This window comes from Lichenostomus cassidix, chromosome 9, assembly GCF_008360975.1.
Source record: "Lichenostomus cassidix isolate B80296 chromosome 9, HeHo_3.0, whole genome shotgun sequence".
NCBI lineage: Eukaryota > Metazoa > Chordata > Aves > Passeriformes > Meliphagidae > Lichenostomus > Lichenostomus cassidix.
The window spans coordinates 16848805-16872846 of NC_139490.1; the positions used below are offsets into that span (position 1 = coordinate 16848805).

A 24042-nucleotide genomic window follows, 5' to 3' on the forward strand; every position below is an offset into this window, starting at 1 on the left:
TTCTTTATTGGCTGGTAAGTAAAGGTTGGTACATACCCCAGATTTGGGATCCTCTCAGCCATTCCAGTTATCCCAGCAATTATGTTGCAATGGGAGATCATAACTCCTTTAGGGATTCCTGTGGATCCACTTGTGTACATGATCACTGCAATATCTGAGGGCACAGGCCTGCATGGTGGCTTGTTTCCTGCAAGGTGTTAAAAAACCAGGATGTGTTATGTGTGGATAGCCTCTTGGGCTGGGAGATCTGATACACTGACACATTTCAGCAGTCACTGCAGTGCAGCACCACAGGACTTTGCTATTACACTTTGCTTTTGCTTAAAAAGATTGTGGTCAAGCTTAAGTGCCTTCACAAAGAGTAGGAGCTTTGCATTAGCTGAGCAATACTCTGACTGATTGTCCTTGTCTACCATGGCAACAGTTTTCCTATTATGTTTCCCCTACTCCTGCAGTGGAGAGAAAAACAGGCAGAGCTTTGGCTTCTCCAGAGCACCACTGAGCATCCCTGCCTCAGAAGGGTTCCCTGCCCAGCTCCATCCCTCTGTGCCAAGCTCCTTCCTCACATGCTCCCTGGCAGGGAACAACATTCTGCCTCATTTGCAACACCTGCAGCAAAGCACTGCTGAGCCAACCTGAGGTCCAATCTCTATAAATATTTAACAGTAGTTCAACAGCCATAATTGGATTAAAGTGCTTTTTAAATACTTGTACTGAGAGCAAGAAAACACAAAAACTACTGTGCTTACTCAGAGGAAACTGCATCACACACAGTGCATGTGGCACAATGCACACACTGAAGGAGAAGTGTGAAAGCAAAATTTAATTATTTCCCATTCACTGAATCCTGCCTATCCTGCACAATAAACACAGAGAAAAAAAAACCTAAGCAATACCTCATCTACTTAATATTAATTGGACATGCTTGGCCATTAACAATTCATGATAGCATTTCACAGTTTATGAATGGTTAACTTCACAAAGATAATGCTCCTATATTGTAGTGAGGGTATGTGATATTTAAAAGACTGAAGAAAGAATAAATACCTTTTTACATAGCACATAGATTAACAAATTTCAAGGAGTTACTGAATTACAGACAGAAGTTTTCTACTGGTGTGATATTAAACCGTTTTAGTAGTACATAAAACTGGTATATCAAAAAGGGAAAACCAACTTTTAAAAACTGAGACCACAATTTTGATCATCTGAGCAAATCTGCCATTCCCCTGAACATCAAGAGCAGAAGGACTGACCACCCTCCCCACTCCTAAAATACAATCCAACATTCATGTGCCTTCAGTAGTTAAGAGATTCTAAAAACATAAAGGATAAGAACAGCAGAAAGCAACTACTGAATATAATGAAATCCAGGACCGATGATACTAGACTGGCAGCTCTACAGAGTCAAGAATAAAAATTTCTTATGATAATAGGTAAAGTAACTTCTAAAATTCTGAATTTTGGTTCTAAAAATTTTACATAGTCTAGAGATAGATTTCAATGAATTTACACAGTAGATTGATGCTTTCAGAAATGCAATAAGTGACCAAGTTCTGTCAGATTCAAATAGCTATTTTACATATTGCTGTCTGTGAATTTTATAAAACTTAATGGTAAAAAACTACTGATTTCCTTTGTTATAAAATAGACAATGATTTTTCATCTGTCCCCTGAATAACCTGGCTTTAATATGTCTGAACATAAGAATGCTTTCTAAGTTTCTATCCTCAATTAATTGCTTATCTTAAAAACTATTCTTCAGCCTGCAACACTGCATTGTGGAGAAGTCAGTTTTTATTAAAATCATTTTACTCTGTTCAAAAACAAAACAAAACTTACACCCCAGAATCAAACCACCACAACCAAAACAAACAAACAAACAAATAAAAACCCCCAAAAACAAAACACCACCACACAGGTATTATTTAAAGGAAATGCAGACAAGAAAAGGTTAATCTGCACAATTTTGAAATCTGCAATTTCTCCAGGTTTACTCAACAGGGTCAAATCAGGGCATCAAATGAGATGGTCCAAACAGGAAGAACCTACCAATGTCTGCCTTGGCCCCCATGGCTTGCACAGATGCCATGGTGTGAACAATGACACCCTTGGGGAACTCTGACCACGTTGTGGGTTTGCCATCCACTGTAATTATATGTCGCAGCAGTGGAACTTGAGAAACAATTTCCTGTGGAAATGAAAAATGTGTTCAGAAATTAAAAATAAGGTTTATGCCAAGAAGAAGGAAAAAAAAAAAACACTCAAGAACAAAATCCTCCATGCTATCTGCTGTATACTTTTAAAAAAGCACTAATACGAAACATCCTAGAATTTCAAATATCAGAGGATAAACGTGTCCAGCTCAAATAGCTGCAAAGCTTGAAGCTTTCCAATTTTAAGTCAAAAAACTTCTCCAACCATTTACTGATTTACACCTTTTTTCATGAAAACCCCACAAATAAGACTGCAATGGTTTGTAGACATAATTGAATTTCCATTCCCATAGAACACAGAGAGAAACTGTCATTACTGAGCTCACAATAATTCTTAGGTTGCTCCTTGGTTATTATGCTATTTAAATTAAGCAACAGCTAGCAAAAATATGTATAATTATTAGTTAAGCATTTCAAGCAAAATATAAGTTCTAAGACATTTATCAGTGCTCTCATGGAAGAAGAGATTATCATCATCTCAAGCAGAGCAAATGTATTCTCTTATTGCAAGCTGAAATAGAAGTGCATGGCACATCTACCGTCATTATAGTAACTTTTTAAAAGTTGGGAAATTCTCATTCGAAATTACACAATAGCCCAATTTTTCATTAAAACAGTTGCCTTATCTGAAAGGTCCAGTTTCCCCAAAACACAATGGTCATGCAGATGAGTTGCTCCACTTGGGTATTCCATCAGTAAGTCAAAGAAGTTCTTTGACTGCTCTAATACTTAGTGAGCTTTCTTCCCCACTCTGCATGGAAAAACAGCTCTAACTCTTCAAATACCCACCTTTAGATTTGCAAGCCATTCTCTGCTGGGAAAACATCTGATAATGAACCCAGGAGCATGATCACAGTTCTTCACATGCAGTTTATACATTTTTCTGTTCTTTCCATTGTTACATTTATAGGCACTAAATCTACCTAGAAACCATGGCAGTTTCTTGTAAAGGTGTTTTTCCAGGCAGCACTCCAGCTCTGCAATACTGCAAATTGCTCATTCTCCAGTCATTGAGGAGCCTAAAACCCACTGAAAGCAAACTATCCCTTTCTGTACATGAAGAGAGATCCATAAATCTTATTCCAAAAGTGTCTGCCTCATGGAAAGGCAATAAATCATTGTTCTGTACAATGGAACCAGGCCATTTAACAATGCTCAGACACACTGGAAAGAGATAGACAAAGAACAGTTTTCTGACCTTCAATTTTGTTTGCATCAATTCTTTACTAGTAATGATGGTGGTCACCTCTGTTTCATTCAGCCCATGGACTATTGCTGGGCCTCCCAGAGTGGCATACAGAGTAACAACTGAAACACAAAACAGGGGAAATGGTCAAGCTCTGCGCTACATTTTCAAGTATAGTTTACAAAAAGAACTGAGATTAATCTATTCCAACTAAGGCAACACAGTAAAACTATTTGTCAACTCAGAAAGGTGCAACAGTTTTGTACTTAAACTTTTTTGCATGGTTTTCAATATAACATAATTTTCAGTTACTCCCAGAAGGAATCATGAACAACCACTCTCTACGTGACTGCTTACTATTTTCCAAGGCCTAATCAGAGGTACCAAAACCACATCATCCTATGCAATTCTCCTGGATCTACTGTTGTACCTTCACTGCTGTTACCAAAGGCAAAAGTTCTCAGTTTAAATATTGTGTAACATTCCTCAGTTTAAATACTGTGTAAAATTCCTCTTGCACACAGGAAAGAAACAGCTTTCATTCATGTGACTTCTCTTTCCAGAATTCAATTCACATACTCTGTTACTAACCTTTTACAGCTGACTGCTAATAACAAATTATTACAAAATGGCAGCATGTGTCATCAGCAGAGGAATTCTCACCACTAAGGAATAAACCTGTGACTATACTGTTCTGCCATCTATTTAAAACAAAGTAATAAAGGTTTAATCATCACAGTTGTTAGACCCTGAACTGACATAATGAGAATCACACGGAATAGCAAGGAAAGAAAATATTTAGAGAATTGACTATAAGAGACACTGTTTCCTGTTTTTAAGGTCAGCTCATTAGTAAGTGTGTTAAACAATGATTTCATATTAACACCTTTAAAACAGTACTTAATTTCCTGCCATTTTTATGGGAACTGAATAAGAAGAGACCAGAAGAGACTGGGGAAAACAAAGCTGTTCAAAGAGGAAGAGAAATATTGCTCTTAAAAAAAAAATAAAATTCTATTTTCCAAGCAGAACGTTAAACAGGGACATCCCAAAAAAGCTCTGAGGTCAACCAACACAATCAGTAATTACAACATCCATGCTGGGAGTTTTGTCACATCAGGTATCTGAATATCTTCTTTATTTTAGTCTGTATTTAGCTGAATGTTTAAAGACTGTAATTAGGAAAACAAGACACCCCATTGTACGTTAGGACTGTAATTCTGCTATGTTCACTGCAGCAAAAATAAAAAATTAAAATTAAATAAAGTTCTGTTGTATTCCAAGATTTTTATTCAAATATTTTAAATCCAAGGAGTTACTATCCCAGTGCAGCATATGAAGGAAGAACTCAAAAGCAGTTTTCTTACACAGAAAAGTAAATAGTTGACCTCTACTTATTTTTTTTCTTGTTAAAACAGTCCATCATAGTTCAGAACTGTTGCAGGGCAAACACACATGCACTGTGTTTTCTTTAATTTGGTGGGAGCAAAGTCCAGAAGAGTGCCTCTACTAGTTCCCACGAGCTCTCTCTACTTACTGCAGTGACCCCTGTTACATAAACATGTAGCAGAAATTCAGCTGCCCCGAGCCAACAAGCAGAACCCAGCTGACAACACCGCCCAGAAGGCGAAGCATCATCTCGGGAGTAACCGTGGAGGTACTTAATTACTCATCTGCAAATAAGTCCATTAAGGCACGCAGCTGTATGGCAGAGCCAAGGAGAAAGAGATACCATTTATATGATGGTGCACTGATGGCATGGAGAGAACAAAACTGGGCCATGACTGTGATCTTTGAAATTATCGCTTCTCCACACTGGCACCTGAAACTTTTTCAGGCAAATCTGAAAGTTTTGATAATTTTTTTTTCCTCTTCTCATTCTCTTGAAAACACACTGAGAAGAGATTATTTTATATTCGCTTTTATGCATGCAATAGAACAAGTGAGTCTTTGTTATCTGAGCAAAGTCTTGCCAAAAAGAAAAACCCCAACACCACTAAATTTGCCAGCTCATACAAGAAGACAAAGAAACAAATAGAACTTTTGCAATTTATTTCAAGGTAACTGAAATGTTAAACTGAGTATTTCAGCATCCATCGTACATCAAAAATAAAAAGCAAAATGCACTTTTAAAGGCTTCTGCCAAATCTAATTTTGACAAAACCACTTCTGCTCAAGCATGACTGAAAAATGAAACCTAACCTCTCCTTTTGCACAATTTGGTTATGCACTCTTCTGTTTTATCTGCCTACCCTGGTGAAGAGTTGTTCACACACATGAAGAGGTACTTAGGAAGAAAATCTGTTTTCATGTTAATATTACTTCTCTCATTTTTGAACTAGCAATTCCACTCTACCTCCTGCAAATACAATTCTTAGATAATTTCAAAAAAGTCACATTTAAAACCAAGCAAGCATTTCTAACCATAAAATCCCTTGCTTGTGCAAGTAATCCATAACAAGCATCACTCTCATTTTAATTCTGCAGTGCAAAAGGCATTCTCTCCAACACTATATATGAAGCAGATGAACCCACTCTGTCGACAACAGTTCTGGGCCCACGCCATCAGACTGAATCCATTTCACATTCGGAAAGAATGTCACAACACCCCCACAGCAGTGAGCTGGTATGAAACCTGCACATTGAAAAATGCTAACACAAGCCATTTAGTAATGCCTTGCCACTACTACTACTTCAACATCATCTGAATCCTCCCATTCGTTCTGCAAACTGCCTGTGAACACTGCACAGCTCCCTCTTCATCTGCCAGCACAAGTGAGCCAAGTTCACAGAAGACGACACAGCTTAGATGCTGCACACCACGTCAGAGAGTGTGCCAAGGCACGTCGCAGTAAGGGGATTTAAAGCACTAATCCAACAAACCCAAACCACATGCACACCATTCTGCTCACAACATCCAGCCCCTAGCTCAGATTTTTCCCCCCTTCAAATTACAAAATCTCTCTAGAATTTGTAAATGAGCTTCCCTTCCAAAGGAAAAAAAAAGGATGCAAGTCTTTGCGTTTTATTCCCAGGATAGCCACTAGGAATCTGACGGATTCCAAAAGTGATAAAAGGAAACAGGCACAGAGACATGTAGTTTAAAAGCAACACAGGCATCTTATCTGAGAATAGTCTGTGCAGGTCTCTGCTCTGGTAGGCAGGACAGCAGCATTTAGTCACAGAAGAACCAAACAAAAACATCACCAGTTTAGGCTGGAAGGCACCGGGAATGATCAGCTGTACAAACCATCCCTTCCAGCAGAGTGCTCAGAGCCATGGCCAGTCTGGGTTTTATGGATCTCCAAGGACGAAGATTTTATAACCATTCTTTGTTCCTGTTCTGATACAGAACCATCCTCACAATGAAGACGTTTGCCCTAACATCTAATCAAATCTTCCTGCCATTGAACTCATGACTGTGGCCTCCAGTTGTATCTCAGCACACCTCTGTGAGCAGAGCCTGGCTCCATCTCCTCTGCATCCTACCTCTGGGTAGTTTTAGACAGCAACAAGATCTGAACTCACTCATCTTAATGCTGAGCAGACCCCACTCTGTCAGCTTCTCCTCAGATGTCACATTCTCCAAGCCCTCCAGCCACCTTGGCAGGCTTCCACTGGACTTGCTCCAGCATCTCTTCTCCAAATAGGAAGAAAACCCCAATACAGACACAGTAGTCCAGATGTGGTTCTACCATTGTCCAAAAGGAGGAAAAGGATCATTTCCCTGCACCTACCTGCTACACTCATGCTACCATGGTCCAGGATGCTGCTGGCCTGCACTGCAAGAAGGTACAGCAAAACTCTGGATAACTCATGGCCCACCAGAAGCCTCAGGTCCTTTCCTGCAAAGCTGCTCTCTCCAGCTGTCCCCCAGTCTGTGCTGGTGCATGAGGGATTCCAGCACACACAGAGGGAATTTTAAGTGCCTTTACTGAATTCCATGAGGTTCCAGACAAGCCACTCTTCCAGCTGACAGGCTTCTCTGCACATCAGCCCTGCCCTCGAGTGTACTGTCTGCAGTCCCCAGCATGCCACCAGCTGTGGCCCCTGGTGTTTGCACTCCGTCAAAGGCATTGCTACACTACAGAACATCCACTCCCTCATTGTGCACAGAGCCAGCTGTCACACAAGGCAAGCAGGCTGACTTTGAGAAGTTAAGGGCAGTGCACCTTGTCACCAACTCCATCTTTAACACTGGGAGAACAATATAGCAACAGCTACATGCAAAATAACCAGAGACACGAGTAAAGACTTAGGTAAATGGAAACTGCTATATACCCACCAACATATTGTTTCTCAGACTAAGACAGACTCATGCTCAGAGCACAGAGGGACCATTTAAATATAAATAATCTTACTAGACTTGCTTTCAAAATCTGAAAAAAGTCTAATTGATGGACATCTTTAGTGTATGTAGGTAGGCAATCAGGAATTTCTGCACATCTGGCTTTTACAGCCCATCTCTTATTGAAGGAGGGTAAATGTGGCACAGGAGGGAAGAGGCCAAAGCCTGTGAGGAACAGCAGTTTCTGGCATGCCTTGGGGGACAAGGACATATGTCCCCCTGAGAGCAGCACTGAACCCAGCCAGGCTGGGCTTAGTTAGGTGAAGGACATATTAAGGAGTGATGATGAAACAGACATTTAAACAACTGTAGCACATTGAGATCAGCATTCAGTACATTCCTGAGCAAGAAAAATAGGCCTAACCAAAATCACAATTGCAGAACTGACAAAATATCCAGATAAAACAAAACTTGCGGGCACAGATGAAGGTTTGACGTCAACTCCTGAAACTGAGTCAATGAATTCATGTGTGATTTTTGTTTGTTTGTTTTCAGAAACTTGGGAATCTGTACTGATTTGAGATGAAAAGAAAACAAACCTCTCGTGAATTCATTGAGCAAACTGTACTTACCAAAACCATTCTCCATCTGCCAACAGATACAGGTTTCTCTATTCACTGAAACAAAAGGCTAAAATGTGCACAGTTTCTACCTTAGGCAAAATTTTTTAATTTGAAAATTTTAATGTTCTATATAAAATCTACATAAAGTTTTCTTAGTACATAAAGCAAAACAAGAAAGTTTTACTTTTAGATTGTAAGATCAAAAGACACAAAAACTTCAGGAAAGACAGGTACTCACGCTGGTAGTTGCACATAAAGCAGGCCTGGGCTGCAATCATCCACTCAGCTCTGGTCTCACAAAAGATAGCAATGTTTGTCTTTGGCTGCTGACCCAAGACTGCTAAGCCATTTCCAAAATTAACAGCTTTAATGTATACATCTTCGTAAGAAAGCCAGGTGTACTTGCCAAGGATGACCTAATAAGAATAATAAAATCAATTTAGAAAATGAAAATCCTTAACACATGTCCTACTACATCTTCACCCACATGAAGAATCCACATATACTTGAGTAACATGTGATGGAATTATCACAGCAGTTTACTCAAGATAAAAATGATACTTTTTCTTGCCAAAAGCTACAGGGCCTGTGGAAGTTCCAACACAAATACTGCAATATCTCTGTGCATGTTACTACCTCAGTGTCTATTTTCACACAAGGGAAGCACATGATTCTCACCATGCTCTGTAGCTTCAGAAGCCCCCTGAAAGGCTGTGTGTGGTTATCTGGCTCATACACCTCTATTTTTTAAAAAGGTGTGGTTTATGTACAAGATGAAAAGCACTAGTTACCATGGTACATCCTCTGTATCTGCTTTCTTGGATATTTGGGCTACAATTCTCCTACACAAATATGACACTCAGATATTCTTTAAAAAAATAAACAAAAAAAGGGAAACTGGAATCCAGAAAGCAGCATATCCATGGGTGCTCAGCCAGAAATTGTGAAATCCCTTTCCCTTTGTTCTGAAACAAATGTCAAGGGGATGAGTAGTAATAATTTTGCCCTTTATTTACTGTTAGACAAAAGCGGGACAGTAGAGAGGATTGGAAATTACTGTCAAACCTCAGTTCTGAGAAATCATGTAGGAAATATTATGCAATCTCACTTTTCCATATGGGAAAGCTGGTGCACAGTAAAACTGGATTTGAATTTATAGGTCACTACCCAGATTTCTATGTGGGCACTTGCACCTTGCAGTACTATCTCCTTACTGAGTAACAGGACATTTCTTTGAGACCATCCTAGAATTTTTTCTTATCTAGATATAACATGAAGATGTTTTATACTGAAAATCCATACTCTAAATTATTATACCCAACCCATCTATTTATATAAGGACACACACAATTTTGAAAAATACTATTTTTCCATCAAGTACTTCAGATGCGTTCTGTACACAGCATTAGCAATAAATGCAAGCAAACACTAAAAAAAGCTAGAAAAGCCAACTTTTGCATCCTCCTTCACTCTTTTTTCCATACCTCATTCATCAATTTGAACTAAATTTTAAACTTTGGGCTGTCAAATCTAACAACTTTTTGATGTGTGACTACATTTTAATAAATCCATATTTCCACATCTGCCTCCTTAATAAAATAAATTTTAAAATCTCTCTCAAACTCTAATGGAAAAAAAATAAAATCTAGTAGATTGCCCTTATCAAGACACATTTCCAAATGTTTAAGACACATTTCTTTTTACAATTAGGTAACTGAGTTGTACCTACTACAGCTTCACTGCATATTGCTCATTAACCTACTTGTTTAGCAGGACAAACAGATACATGTGCAGCCGCTTAGAAATGTCACAAATGTCTTCACAGGAAAACACCATTTAACAAGCCCAAAAAACAACACTTGCCAACAATCGCAATATATAGCAATTCCACCAGAAAATACATATTTCTCACACAAATATCTGCTCAGGTTTTCCTGGTTTATTTACAGAAGCTCTGTTTCAGCGGCAAACAGGCAGTTTCAAACCCCAACACCTTTCTGGAGCAGAAAGATCAGGTTGAAATGACAGCATGTAGGGCAGGAGCTCACTGCCACAGCCCCCTGAGGAAGAGGGGGGACCTGGGAGTCCCTTTTTGTTTCAACACACCAAGATATTTCTGGTGTGGAAAACTCTTACTGCTTCCAAAGAAAATATTGCACCTCTTCCTGTCCATCCAAATTTCGGTAATTTGGAATTTAAATTCCAATTTGGGACTTTTTTCCCCAAAGGCAGTATTTTTGGCAGATGTGGAAGCTCTTAACAAGTTCACCAGTTGAAAACAATTTATAGCAGTGAATTGAGCAACACTCTTTCCCCCACTATATTCTGCCTACAGCCTGGCCTCAGGAAAACTTCTCACATAATTAGGCCAAGAAATACAAGCAGATTCTTGTTACTGTTTCCGGTAAGTTTGCCAACCCATAACAGGTTTCAGTAATTTCCACCACTCACTCCATAACTCACTCAACTGGGGAAAATAAATCATTAAATGGCCAAAAATTAGTATCTCCAAATAATACTTGGGATTCTGCCTTTTTCCCTTCTCTTATTCTCTTAAACAATTCATCCTCATTACTTAGGCATGTTTGATATGTAGTGAAAGACCACCTCATTGGTGCTTTCTTTTCTTAAAAAGGAAAAATCCACAGAAAGGATGTATGGCACTGTTAACTATAGCTATTTAGAGAAAAATACATTTGTGAAGAACACTGACATGAGAACAGGCAAAACTTTTTTAAGTGCAGTAATTTTGAGTTTTACTTCCCTGCTGCCTTCCATATATTTAAATTCCAATGTTTTCTCCCCATGCCCAGTGTTTCTTCTCTATTACCTCCCTATGACATATTATTTAAATTATGTACACATTAATGAATGATGGATATTCATATATACATATTACTATACTGCCTCTATGTCCCTTTCTCTTGCACTTCTCTATAAGTTTCCTCTGCAGGACAACAGAGCAGGTTATGGTTTCCCTCATGCTTCCTTATGTTGGGTATATTTCCAAATCCATCTCCCTTCTTGGCCTTTCCCTCAGTAGCTTTTGCTAACATTTTCCAATGTACAGTGCAAGAACAACAAAGAACTATTGGACAGAGGCCAGGATGATGAGGGGTTTGGAGCATCATTCTTACAAGGAGATATCTGGGAGCTGAGCCTGTTCAGCCTGGAGAAGACTGAGGGGATGTCATTAATGCACAGAAATATCTCAAAGGGGTGCCAAGAGGATGGTGCCAGACTCTTTCCAAGGGTTCCCAGTGATGGGACAAGGAGCAATGGCCATAAACTAAAATGTAAGAAGTTCCACTGCAACACGAGGAAGAACTTCTTTCCATTGAGAATCACAGGGCACTGGAACAGCTCCAGGGAAGGCGTGGAGTGTCCCTCCCTGGAGACATTCCAAACCCCCGTGGATATGTTCCTGTGTCACCTGCTCTGCGTGACTGTGCCTGGGCAGGGGGGTTGGACTGGATGGTGTACAGAGGTTCCTTCCAACCCCAACAATTCTGTGATTCTGTTTCTGCTGCAAACAGCTGACAAGACTGGCATTAGATGCCATAATCCTTTAAGCATTCACACACATTTAACTTCACAACTTGCAGAGGTTACTTCTGCTTGATAACTAACCACACATGGAGAGGAAGTAGCAGTGTCCAGGAGCTGGCACAAGGGCCCAAGCAGCCGAGTTTACGGAGCCCTGATTAAAGAGCCCACAGGCAGCAGGCAGCAGGGACTGCGGCTCTGGGGTGTCACCTGGAAACACAGCATTCCCTGGGAAAACGCTGCCCTCTCGTGCTCCACAGTTAAACTGCAGGCTGAGCTACATCTGTCACCCAGCACAGAATACTAGTAACTACTCAGACTGCATTCATATTTGCAAATACATCGAAGCATAGACACTAAACACACAGCTGATGTTTCTTTTCGCTAGATTTTAGGGACATAATTTTTTTTTTTTGTGTGAAGATGTTATAAAATGTTCTCCATCAAGCTGCAGGCATATGTAGAGTCGTTAAACTACCTGACCTCAGTTACCTTCCTAAAAGTACCTTATAAGGCTTAAAGAACTTAGACTAATATTTGGAAACCAGTGATGACGAATTAAATACATTTTCGTGTAATGGGATATTGAAAAGAACACAAAGAAGGTTATTTCAAGTGTCCACTTTTGGCCTTTTTCAAGTGAAAACAGATGGCAGCTGAACACTTCTAAATAACCCACCCTAAAATATTATTTACGAAGCAATCTATGGTTTTCAATATCCTAAGTGACTCTTTCACCGCTCAATGACTTGGCATGGCAAGAACTTCCCTGTACTTTCACATTAAGTTCCAGTATCAGCAATAAGGAGGAAAGTTCTGACCTCCCAGGTGCTTGTTGTTGTACCCAAATCTCCCAGGTTTCAGATACATCACCTTCCCCTAACAAAACTGTGGTTCCTTCTCCCCACTACGTCTTATTTACTATGCTCCCATAGTAAATTCTGTTCTTGGTTACCAACCCTTTTTAAAACAGAACGAGACAAACAAAACAACCCCCAAAACAAACAGTTATCTCCCTCAAAAAATAAACCAATGAAGTAAGACACACAAAGCAAAATCCACATACCAACACAGATCAAAACAAGCACCTGACAATAAAACCTACAACTAAGAGAATATAAACTAATCAGCCAGCAGAATAAAGCTCATCCTCTGGGCATTATAAAATTTAAGCTGTGCTTAAATTAATTCATTTTTCCAATTAATTACATCTTAATCTCAGAGGTATTTTCAACATTATTTTATCCTGACTTAAATACATGGTTTATGAAATCAGTATTAGGTATGCATGAGATTGGAGAAGGAAATTGGAGAAGTATACTATAGAAGAAACTAACAGCATATGAAATACAACAAAGTGCATAAGGCAAATATTTGTATTTTATTCAGATCCATGCATTTCTGCTCCTTTGGCATCTGCACAGGAACAAATCAATATTTTTGCAACAATACACTATCATATATATTCAAGAAATTACAGATTATCATTGTTCCCAGAATAAATTAATGTAGTATCTAATCTTAAAGATGTTAAGAAGTTCTAAATAATTTTAGCTACAAGTGTGAGCACACTTAGTTCTCCCCATAATCAAAAGTTGAATATTTTACTAATTTGAGATATATATATATACAGCAACTCCTGTCAGGTATAGAAATTACATGCATTATACCTAAGACCTAAACTTGTTGAGCACCTTTTTGAAGAGCTGCACCAAACCCCAGCAAGTTTTTGGGCTTTGCTAAAGGGAACAAGGCAATAAAAAGTTGCATGGAATGAAAGATAAAAATCAGAGAAAAGGAACCCTGACACTTAGAATCAACAAGGCATCTTGTGAAATGCTCTGATTTTCCTCACTTGCTAAAACATGCTATGAGGTGTTAAGAAACACTGTATTCCCTAATGGAAAAAAAATTAAAAGTAGACTTGTGTGATAATGCCACAATTTGGAACAAAGTAACACAAGGGCAAGTATGGCAACCGACTATAATGAACCCTTGTGTCAAGCTTAGACAAAAATTACCTAACTTGGGTAATTTCTAAGTCTAAATACTCACAATCAAGTAATTTAAGTAGATCAACACAAACATTCTTCAGCTTTCCAATATTCACAACGCTTTGCTTGCATAATGGAAAAGGCTAAAACTCCTAAGTTCTTAAGTCTTACATTAGCAATTATGATTAAAAAACAGGGCACATATCACAGGCAGCCAAAATTCTGATTTGTGCTCAGAAGCCTTTCTTTGTACAACATGAACTTTCTGCTTCTTTATAGGGTAATGAGGCAGCAAAATGTGCATCAAGAAGGATTACATGTAACCATTCATCCCAGCATTTCCTTGGTACTGAAAAACTAACTCCATAGCTAAGAGGAAGTTTCACTTCACAAGTAAAACTTGTACAAAGACTTTAACAGAACTAAACTTTGCCACATTAACTTAACCAAATTCTACATTAAACATACTCCTCTATCAGAATTAAAACTGGCAGTATGAAGAGAAATTTTTTTCATCTGCAAGGAAACTAATCTTAACTAAAACTTATCTATCATGGATATAGCAATTTCTAATACAGAAATGCAGACTTTTAACACACACACTTATGCACAAACATGCATATTCTGTTACAGTATTCTGCCTTGCTTCTCCAGGCAAAAGTGCATCTTTCAATGTGTCTGAACAATCACAAAGCAGCAAATGATAATACAGGCTTGGACATCATACACTATAAAAAGTCAGTCCCTTGAAACAACAGAGCTGTTTCAGACACTGAAATCACATCTCCCACACACACCAGGATTACAGATTAGCAGTGTAGTTTACTTAAAGGAGACTCAAAGAACAAAAAGACTCTTCCAATAAAATCTGCACAACCCTTTTCCAAACAAAAAATTCATTTAAGACCTGAATTCCCAGGACAGAACAGCAAATCCTTAAATCACAACTAAGTCTGCTGGAAAGGCACATCTGAATACTGGCATCTAGTAATTTTTGTATATTTATCTGATTAGAGTTCAGGATAACACAAAGGGAGACTTTTTAAATTCACTTAAAAAAGAAACCTTTAAAGCCACTTACATCACCAGCTGAATATTAAAAACAAATACCTAAAACATACTTGTGTTTTTTCTTTGGCTGAAACCATAAAAAGGATATCTGTTCAAGAATGTAAAAACATTTAGATTTGTTTTAAATGCCAAGTAATGAAAGATTGGGAATCAGATAAATTAACTCTTTTCACAGCTACTTAATCTAAGCAGAGAATTTATTTTTTCCCAGCTTTGCTTTACTGGACTAGAAGTGCTGCACAAGAAAGTAAACATACTTTGGAAAAAGTTATTGAGAGCAGACTGCAAAAATACTTACCTTTTTAAATACTTTTCCTGACGGCTGGATTTCATCTTCCTCTTTCAGAATTTCACGTGTTCCCAAGAGTTTTTTGTCCTTATATTTAGTTTTAGCATATTTAAAAACTTTGTCGAGTGTATCACACCCAGGATATAAAACTGAAGCTAAGCAATGCAGACTGTTAACAGATCTGTATGCACCCCCAGGCTTGTTATTCACAGGTCTGGCTTTAACCTGCTTGGCTTTTGCTATAGCCTGCTTTGATCCTGAAAGTATGTACCATGGAATGTATGTTACAAGGGAGTACACCAGGACTATAAAGTTTATAAACTGTAGAAGAATAGGGTTGATGTTATGCTTTAACTTCATTTTTGCTGCTTGAGAATGTTACAAGAGAGAGTTTGGAAACATGGATCAGCTAGATGGGGATCCAAAAAGATCTGGAAAGAGAAAAGAAAAGGTTAGTGGTAAACTATTGCTGTTGGCAGGTGGGCACTTTTCAAACATAATATTGCAGTCCATATCCCAGTAGGTCATTTTATACCAAAATGAGGCTAGAAGTGTGAACCCCACATACAAACAAAACCAGACACTGATACATGAGGTGGAACTGCTCCATTCCCAGTTAGCAGACTGCAGTACGAGGACATGTGCATGGCATGTATTTATCTGATCATGTTTTGTGATTATATAATTTAAAAGATCCACTTCAACAACATCAGAGCACCCCCATGTGCACCTTCACTAGGAATCCCTGTGACCTCTGACTGAAGATCATCAGCCTCCAAACAAGCCCTAAGAACACTGCCAGTGTCACCACTCTGTACACAGGAACCCTGACCATTAAAGATGTTGAAATGCTTTCCAAGCACTGGACACACTGGGACACCACCCAAGAGAAGGAAAGCCCTGCATGTGACAGAACTTTGCTGGTTTTTTTCCAAGGGACTTCCTTTCAGTCCTAGGATTTCAGTCTCAGAACTCAGTATTCAATGGGCCCACTTGGTATACCAACAAACATGACAATGAGTTAACTAATATTTAGTAAATACTGGGAAAAAGCTTAGAAATATCCCGAAATTCCTGACAACAGCACTATGAAGAGATGTGTAACTTTTTTCAGGGTCCCTAATGATGCTAGGATATTCACTTTGTCTTTTTTAAAAGCATAATTTATCATATCCAATGACCACAATGATGATATAACTTTCCAATGTATTCTACTGTGGAGCCAAGAAATTATGCCATGTGTCTAAAAGATTAAAAAGACAAATCAACAAAAAAATTGAAATCCTTATGGAAATCAGGGATGGTTGCCATAATGGCTGAAGATGAATTTCTGCAATAGTCAATGAGCCGCTAGCTATTCAAATCAGTGTTTTGTACATAACTACAAATGCACTTCACTCAGCTAACTTTTCAAAAGTATTGATACAACTTATTAAAAGCAATACCATAAATCAAGCAAATAATAATGATGAATGCATAAGATGTACAGCTTTTGACAATTCTAAATTAAGTAAATTGTTGTTCATAAGATGTATTATTCTATGCTGAAGTCTTATGCTCGTTGACTTTTTTTGCCATTAACTCTCTGAAAATCCTAATGAAAAGAAATTTGAGTTGAAAAAGTAATGTTTAAATCATGTAAGATCCTTTAGTAGTAATGGAAAGAAACCTTGCTTCATTAATCCTAGATCTGCAGGTCCTTTTGGGAACGGATCAATCAAACATCCTTCATTTGTAGGATGAGATTAATTCCATCTTTCCCTAAAACATTTCCTAAATCGCCAAGCAAAAATATTTCATAATCATCTTTTTCCCTAACAAGCTGCTATAACTTCACTGTTAACACTGCATCATTACAGGCAGCTTGAAGGAACCAAACAACATCAAAGTCTATTCTGCAGAGCACCCCAAGAAACATAAATAAACCATAGGAGCTCTTCACAGTAGGAACTTACTACAACAAGCAGCAGTGGGGGAAAGAGATTTAAAATATTTTAAAAAATAAAATGGAAGTGTATATACTTTAATTTTCAGATCAAAGGCAAAAAGCAATGACAAATAAAAAAACAAACTTAAATAGGCTAAAGGGCAAATTCAGTAATCGCTTGAAGAGACTTATGTTCTTAGGCTGTCACTGAAGGATACTTAATGAAAATAATCATGAGCCAGCCAATCAGCTACTGCAGGCCAGAAAAATTATGCTGTTGTTGATAGCAGCACAGAACAAGATGTTTTAAAGCTCAGTCCAGAGTTCACACAGCAAGAGTTTACCCATTTTTCAAAAAGTTATATGTTGTATTAGAATTTTGCCTGGCCCAGTTCAGGAGGTGAACATCTTTTTTCTCCTTATAAAGCTGGAGAACTTCTCTCTGCCTACAACGTACAAACAGCATTTAAGCAAACACTGTTACATATAAAAATTAAACAACTCATTTAATACCTTTAGGCAAACTGTTCTCCAAAGAAATGCCCTGTCTGACAAATAGTCAAGCCTGTTCAAAAAATATTCTCTCTAGGTTTCATAACTTTCCTTGGCTAGAAAGGCACTGAGCCCTTCCAGAACAGCAGCCTACCATGTGATTTTGCAGTTATCCCAACAGCTTTATCCCTACCTCAGAAGGAGAGAGGAACCTTTTCCACTGTTTCTACAATAACCACACCAAGGTCCCACGTAAAGCTCTCTTCTGGCTCACCCTTGCATAATAAAGCCCAAACCTGGAAATCTTTGCTTTGAATTGCAAACACAAATTGTGCTTTCTCCACTATTTCATAAAACGCTGCATTGCAAGAAAGGGTCTAAGGAACACTCCAACAGGACAGACTAAAGGGAAATGTCTTGGACTGTCCTCCCGTCTCAGAAAAGCAATCATCCAGCTCTAGAACTCTGCTCTGATGTATTTCTCTTACTCTGAGTAAATTGCTAGTTTCTGTTACTCCTTCACAAAAGTGAGGCTATTCCAAGTCATCTATTGAAAACAGTTTATTTTAAAAATTAAGACAAACTTTTTCACTCAAAATGTAATTTTTTAAAAGATTAAAAAGTATCTTTTGCAAATGTAGTTTCTTGTCTTACAGGCCAAGCAAGGCTCCACTTTTTTCTTTTCTTCAAAATCTTATAATTAGGAGATAGGAAACTTTAGCAAGACAGGGAGAGAGAGCTCCTGTGCCAACATCTTAAGATTTTGGCAATGGATTTCAGACTGTGATATTCACAGAGCATATCTGCTTGTAACTAATTGTAATTACCATTGTAATTGGACATTGGAAAAGTCCAGTGCCTTTCTGAACAAGAAAGAAAAATATATTCAAGTAGTTTCATTAGAAGGAGAAGTTCCAGTACCTTTGTAGGGTGATGGCTCTAAGGACAGCTGAGCCATGACACAAAGGAAGTTCCTCGGTGGCAATATAAAGGCTCCCCCTCTTTCCTTGGATAACTCAAGAGCAGAAGTTGCATTTTAACTCATTTTATTTCTTTGCTATGTTGTTGAAGAGGAAGATACCAGCTAAGCACAGCAGATGCAGTTTAAAATGCCTTCATGCCCAACAGATTTATCACTGCCATTCCCAGGAGAACATCAAGTCAGCTAAATGGATCACTAAGCATTCAATAAAAAAAACCATTTTGATGACAATGTAGGAGCAAAACTCTACCTTAACTGGAGGCTGGAGTGCTAGCTGTATGGCAATTGTGTTTTACAGCAAGCAAAACCAATGCAGCTGAACATGACAGTACATTTCTGTTGTTTTTTATTTTATACAAAAGGTCATTTAACCTCCATTAAGAAAACCACTTTTAATGACAATGTAAAAGAATAAGACTGTTTTCATTAAGATACAATGCTTGCGCATGCATTTTTCTCTGTAACAACTGCTATTTAATGTATGCTATTTTAAAAACTCAAAATGAAAATACATTATTAAAAATCAATTTGCAGAACAGAACTAATCTAAAATGTAAAAGTTTCAAGATTATATCAGATTTGAAAGGCCTAAAAAGGAAGCAGTGTTCACTGGTTTATATCCTGCCTTTTTAAAAAAAGAGGTACCCAACAACACCACCACCACTTTGAAAGATTTAGTGAAATACTACACAGGGTTTTAGAATTTCATTGAAGTACAATATGTTGTCATTTACTCATTTTGGAAGTATATGACTGCTTCTGACCATAAAAAGAGTGTAAGCAAACCCATCATTTTGGGGCAGGGAACAGAAAGCAGAGGACATGCTCCAAAGCAGTTTTTTGCACGTATTAGACTATGACACAGTGAGAAAGTTCACTGCCTTTCCACACTGGCATTTTCTTCTTAGGTAGCTCCTGCTTAGTCACTTACAAATAAAAACACATGACATGTGGTAATAGTCTAACCTAGTGGTTTGGTCTCCAGATTAGCTAAAACACTCTGGTTCTTACAGAACATGTATCCATCCTGGTTTCACATAATCCTGCTGGGGGTTTTGAGGAATCAGTGCTCAAACCCTGACGAGTGATGCAGGAAAGGTTGGGAGGTGAAATCCTGGATGAAAGCGCTGCTAATTGATACAAGAATACAACGTACAGAAAATCCGCACAAGCAAAGGGGTCTGCACATACAGTAAGAGCTGTTCAGTTAGAGCTAATTCATGTTTAGTCTGGTCATCACCAAATGGGAAAGACCAAGACTACAAGTTAAATTTGACACCCTTTTTGCAACAGCAAAAAGAAGCAGCAACCAGCACACTCATTCATGAGTCTGAAGAAGTAAACCAGTATTTTTCAGGACTGATCCTGCTTAATACATAATCAGTGATTTGGCTTGATATACTACTTATACTAATACTGTTATACCCTTTAGTTTTAGAAGAAAACTTTTGTTAGATGAGAAGGAAAAAAATCCTTAAAGGAATGTGTTTACTAATTGACCTGCTTATAACAATTACATTACAATAAATGCATGAATTAACAAGAAAAAAGAAACCTTATGCAACTTCTCATCGTGGCAGGTACAGGTACAAGAGCTGATAGAAGATGTTCCAGTCTCAGTTTACTCAACAGGAGCTGTCACAGGCAACTGTGTGAAATCTAAAAATGGAAAATTCCCATTAAATATGGCATTTATAAAACACATCCTCCATTCTTTCATTCATATTTTGTAATAAATAAAACCTTTTTCCCATCTAATACTGCACTACCACCTCAGAGAGTCTAGGCCCACTACATGCAGGTTAAACAAAGCCAGATATAACACACTTGAGCTTTGTACAATCAAGGTGGCTGCAACAGCTTCAGTTAAACTCAGGAGCTCACAGTACTTGTCTCCCTGACAAGTTCTAACTCCCCAGTGGCTTTCAGTGTATGCTGCTTCTACCATACGTGGTAGAAAAACATATACCTATCTTTGTGTAGCCACTGACACAGAGAATGCATTTCAGCCTGAGTAATAAATATTTCTGAGCACTTTACAAAAAGACTTAATAAAGCAGGAATCATTGTATTTATTGATTTTGCTCTTCTATACATCAAACTTGTATTTATTGTCCTTTGCAGAAAGAAGTCTTGAAAATCTGTGCCAGCAAATCCCATTTAAAATAGGCAAATGTAAACCTTTTGCACCTATTACCTTTCTGCAAACATTACTATGTACACAGCTATTCAGTTCTTACAGATAATCTTTTCCAGTTTCAGTGGATTAATTATTTGCTGCTTGAGGTGAGTACCTAGGGTGCTCATTGCCTCGTATTTTGACTTCCATGACTGCACACATACTAATCAAACAAAACCAACCTCAAACCAAGAGACTCCAAAATACTCTTTGCAAAATACATTTTGGTCAACAATTTATAATTGTAGGAACACACATTAAATTTCTCTCATCAGCATATCTTGCAAAAAAAAAACTGATTTATTAACATTCACAGAAAGGACAAAAAGATTATTCACAGGGTTAGGCTTTAAAGGAGAAAATAACCGAGTATCTTCACGTACTGCCCAATCTCTTCATTATAGAATATAACAATAGGAGTACTCAATATAACAAAGCCCATAATACAGACTTCTAACTGTACCAAAAATTAGCCTCTATTAGCTTACAGCTGGACCTAAAAAGTAACATTAACAACCCTAAAGGGGCAGGTTTCTACTACATCTGGAATTCAATCAAGAACAGTTAGTATTTACCAGCACTCAGCAAGTGAGCTTCTCTTTTACAAAAAGAAGAGACCTAAAAGAAAGAAATCCCTATGACTCATTTAAAAATACTCAGGTAGTCATCTATATAAAAACAGAAAGCCAGTGTACACAGAAGCAAGAGCCTATGCTTCACAAGCAAACTCCCTGGACTGTGAAGCAAGGAGAGCCTGAGGCAATGAACGGTGCAGAGGAGAATACCAAACACAGACCCATCCAAGTGGAAGGTCTCTTTTGCAATACGGGTTTAAGGACAGTTACATTTGAAAACAGATGTTCTTCCCAGGTACAGCACAAATGGCTTCACGTATTTCTTGAAATGGAGAGGACAGAAACCCCACAAGCCCTACGGAATGCTGGAAATGGGGAAGCTACAGCAGAGTGGGCACAAGGACACAACTCACCTCCCCAGCTCGCCCTTCACTGCGTTCCAGAAGCCTCTCCTCCCACCATTCCTCTATCACCAGAGAGCTGGTGCCTGTGGGAGCTGTGCTCCTCCCCAGGGCCCAGCACCCTCCAGACCATGCTGGCATCACCTCTCTCCCAGCCCCTGTAGTTTCCACACAAGTGACCACACTGTCCTTGTGCCCTGCTTGCTGGTTTTCCAGTCTCCAACCCCTCCAAGTCACCCTCCTCCAGGCTGCTGCCTGGGTCTTAGCATCACTTCTAGCACAAGAGAGACCTTCCACGAGCCTCTCAAACATCCACGAAACCCTTGACCAGGCAGACCTGAAGCCCCATTACAAACAGGAGTGCCTCTCTGGAGTCAAGCGGGGAACAGATCCACGGCTCTGTCCCAAAGGACATCTGCTTTCAACAGGGACGAAAAAGCAATGCTAGACACACCAATCCCCAGTGATCACCACCCACTGGGAACTAACCTAGCAGGACCTTCCTTGACAGCTCCACATGACCATGCAGGGCTTGTCACAGTTATCAAACAGCCTCTGCTCAGAATGATCTAGATTAGGATTGCACGGCTATTACACAGGCACACACTCAGCCAGAGGTTTTTCTGAAACTCTTTCAAGCAAGCAGACAAGAATGAAACTAATTCCCACATAACTCCATTCCTTAATATCTCACTCCCAGTCCTGAACAAGAGACAACCTGCCTTTCCCTGGGCTTTGCCTTCCCTGCTGCTCCACATGCTGTGAACTGCTGTCAGCTTACACAGAAAGAAGGATGGTGGGAGACCAAAATTGCTGTTGATTCTTCTCTCTGCTATTGGCTCTTCTCTCAAAAGGAGGCAGATCTTCAGGACATGGAGAGAATAAGCACTCTCTGAAAGCACATGTAGGGTAATCCTGAGATACCTTACTCAGATCACCTGTAGCCTCCAGCTGTGACCCACCTCTTGCACAACCCAGGTAAATCCCAAGGCTCTTTAAATGCTTCCCACTGCTCTGGCAGGGAACACAACGCTGGCAGATGGCCAGAGACACCTCAGCACTCCCACTGCTGCCCCCACAACTCAACCCACTCAATACTTCAGCATAAGCAAATCCTCAACTCAACTCCAGTCCCGAGGGAAACTCAGGCACTTCTCTGCATTAGTGTGTTTCTGAGCAGCACATGAGGACACACACAGACTGCCAGCAAAGAGGCATCATGACCTGGAACAAAGCAGTTCCCAAGGTAGCAGTTGAACAGCCCGCTGGGGCAGCAAAGTTTGCTCATGAACTGCACAGCCTGAGGGTGTGATTTCAGTTAGGCTCTAGCAGATTTAACACTGGCCTGCTAATAAAAACAGACCGCTCATCTCCAGAAGGAAATTCCACTCTTTCCCTCCATTGTACCAACACATGAGTGCCTGTGTGGCTAGGAGTGAGTCAGATTAGCTTGTTGATCCAGTTTAAACCCTCTCCTTCTCAGGGCGGAATGGTGGATTTTCCTCTGTGTCAACTTTGGTACTCGTTTGAGCCTACCGTGAGTCACTGCAGGCACCTAAACCAACAGAAAATTAGCACTACAAAAGATGTTATTCTTCTGTTCCTCAAACTGAGTAACCATGAATTGACAGGAGTTACTGACAAGGCAGAAGTGGAGGAGGAGAGGGAAGGAGCCTGGCAGTCGTGCTGCAAAGGAAAGCTCCACTGGGCTGTGGAAGGAGCGGGCTGAGCACAGAGCCATAGCAGGACACCTTGTGACTCGGGTGTCACAGCCCACTGCGGGATCAGGGCACAGCTGAGCACTGCGGGATTAACCTGCTGCTCTCCTACTAATGATCTCACTATTTACTTTTTTTGGAGCTCAGCCTTGGGGGTTTCAAGCGCTACAAGCTTAAATACCTTTAAACTTTGGGTATGGGCTAATACACATCCCTATAAATACAAAGAGGTTTAATTTACATCCCTCGCATGTCAATGCTACACTTGTAAATGATACTCCTATTTCCTTGGAGGCAGTCAGGAGACGTTATTAGGATAAATAAATTATTATGTTCTTGTTAAACACCAAGATACTGATAACGGTATCAGTTACATGAACCAATGAAGTCTCTTTATGCTAGGGAGACACTCTCTACAGTATTAACTAAATTTTGATACAAAGGGGAAAGTTTTATTATCTAGAAAAGATTCCTTTTGCTCTTAGTAGGCTCATTTACATCAAGGAGGAAAAAAAATTACACACAGTGCTGGCAGACAATAGGAAGACAAATGTG

General features: G+C 39.1%; 1 protein-coding gene across 5 annotated transcripts in view; it reads right to left on the bottom strand.

Annotated features, from left to right (window-relative positions):
* Positions 1 to 24042, bottom strand: part of ACSL3 (acyl-CoA synthetase long chain family member 3) — a 49636-nt gene that overhangs the window by 13979 nt on the left and 11615 nt on the right. For all 5 annotated transcript variants that reach the window (XR_014854090.1, XM_085069656.1, XM_085069659.1 and 2 more), the window contains exons 2-7: positions 20170 to 20273; positions 15223 to 15644; positions 8552 to 8729; positions 3415 to 3524; positions 2053 to 2191; positions 37 to 187 (exon numbers count right to left, since the gene is read on the bottom strand). Coding sequence is in view for 4 of the 5 variants with exons in the window: in XM_085069656.1 (XP_084925782.1) it covers positions 37 to 187; positions 2053 to 2191; positions 3415 to 3524; positions 8552 to 8729; positions 15223 to 15573 (929 nt within the window). In the remaining variant the exon portion in view is untranslated. The remainder of the gene's footprint in view (positions 1 to 36; positions 188 to 2052; positions 2192 to 3414; positions 3525 to 8551; positions 8730 to 15222; positions 15645 to 20169; positions 20274 to 24042) is intronic.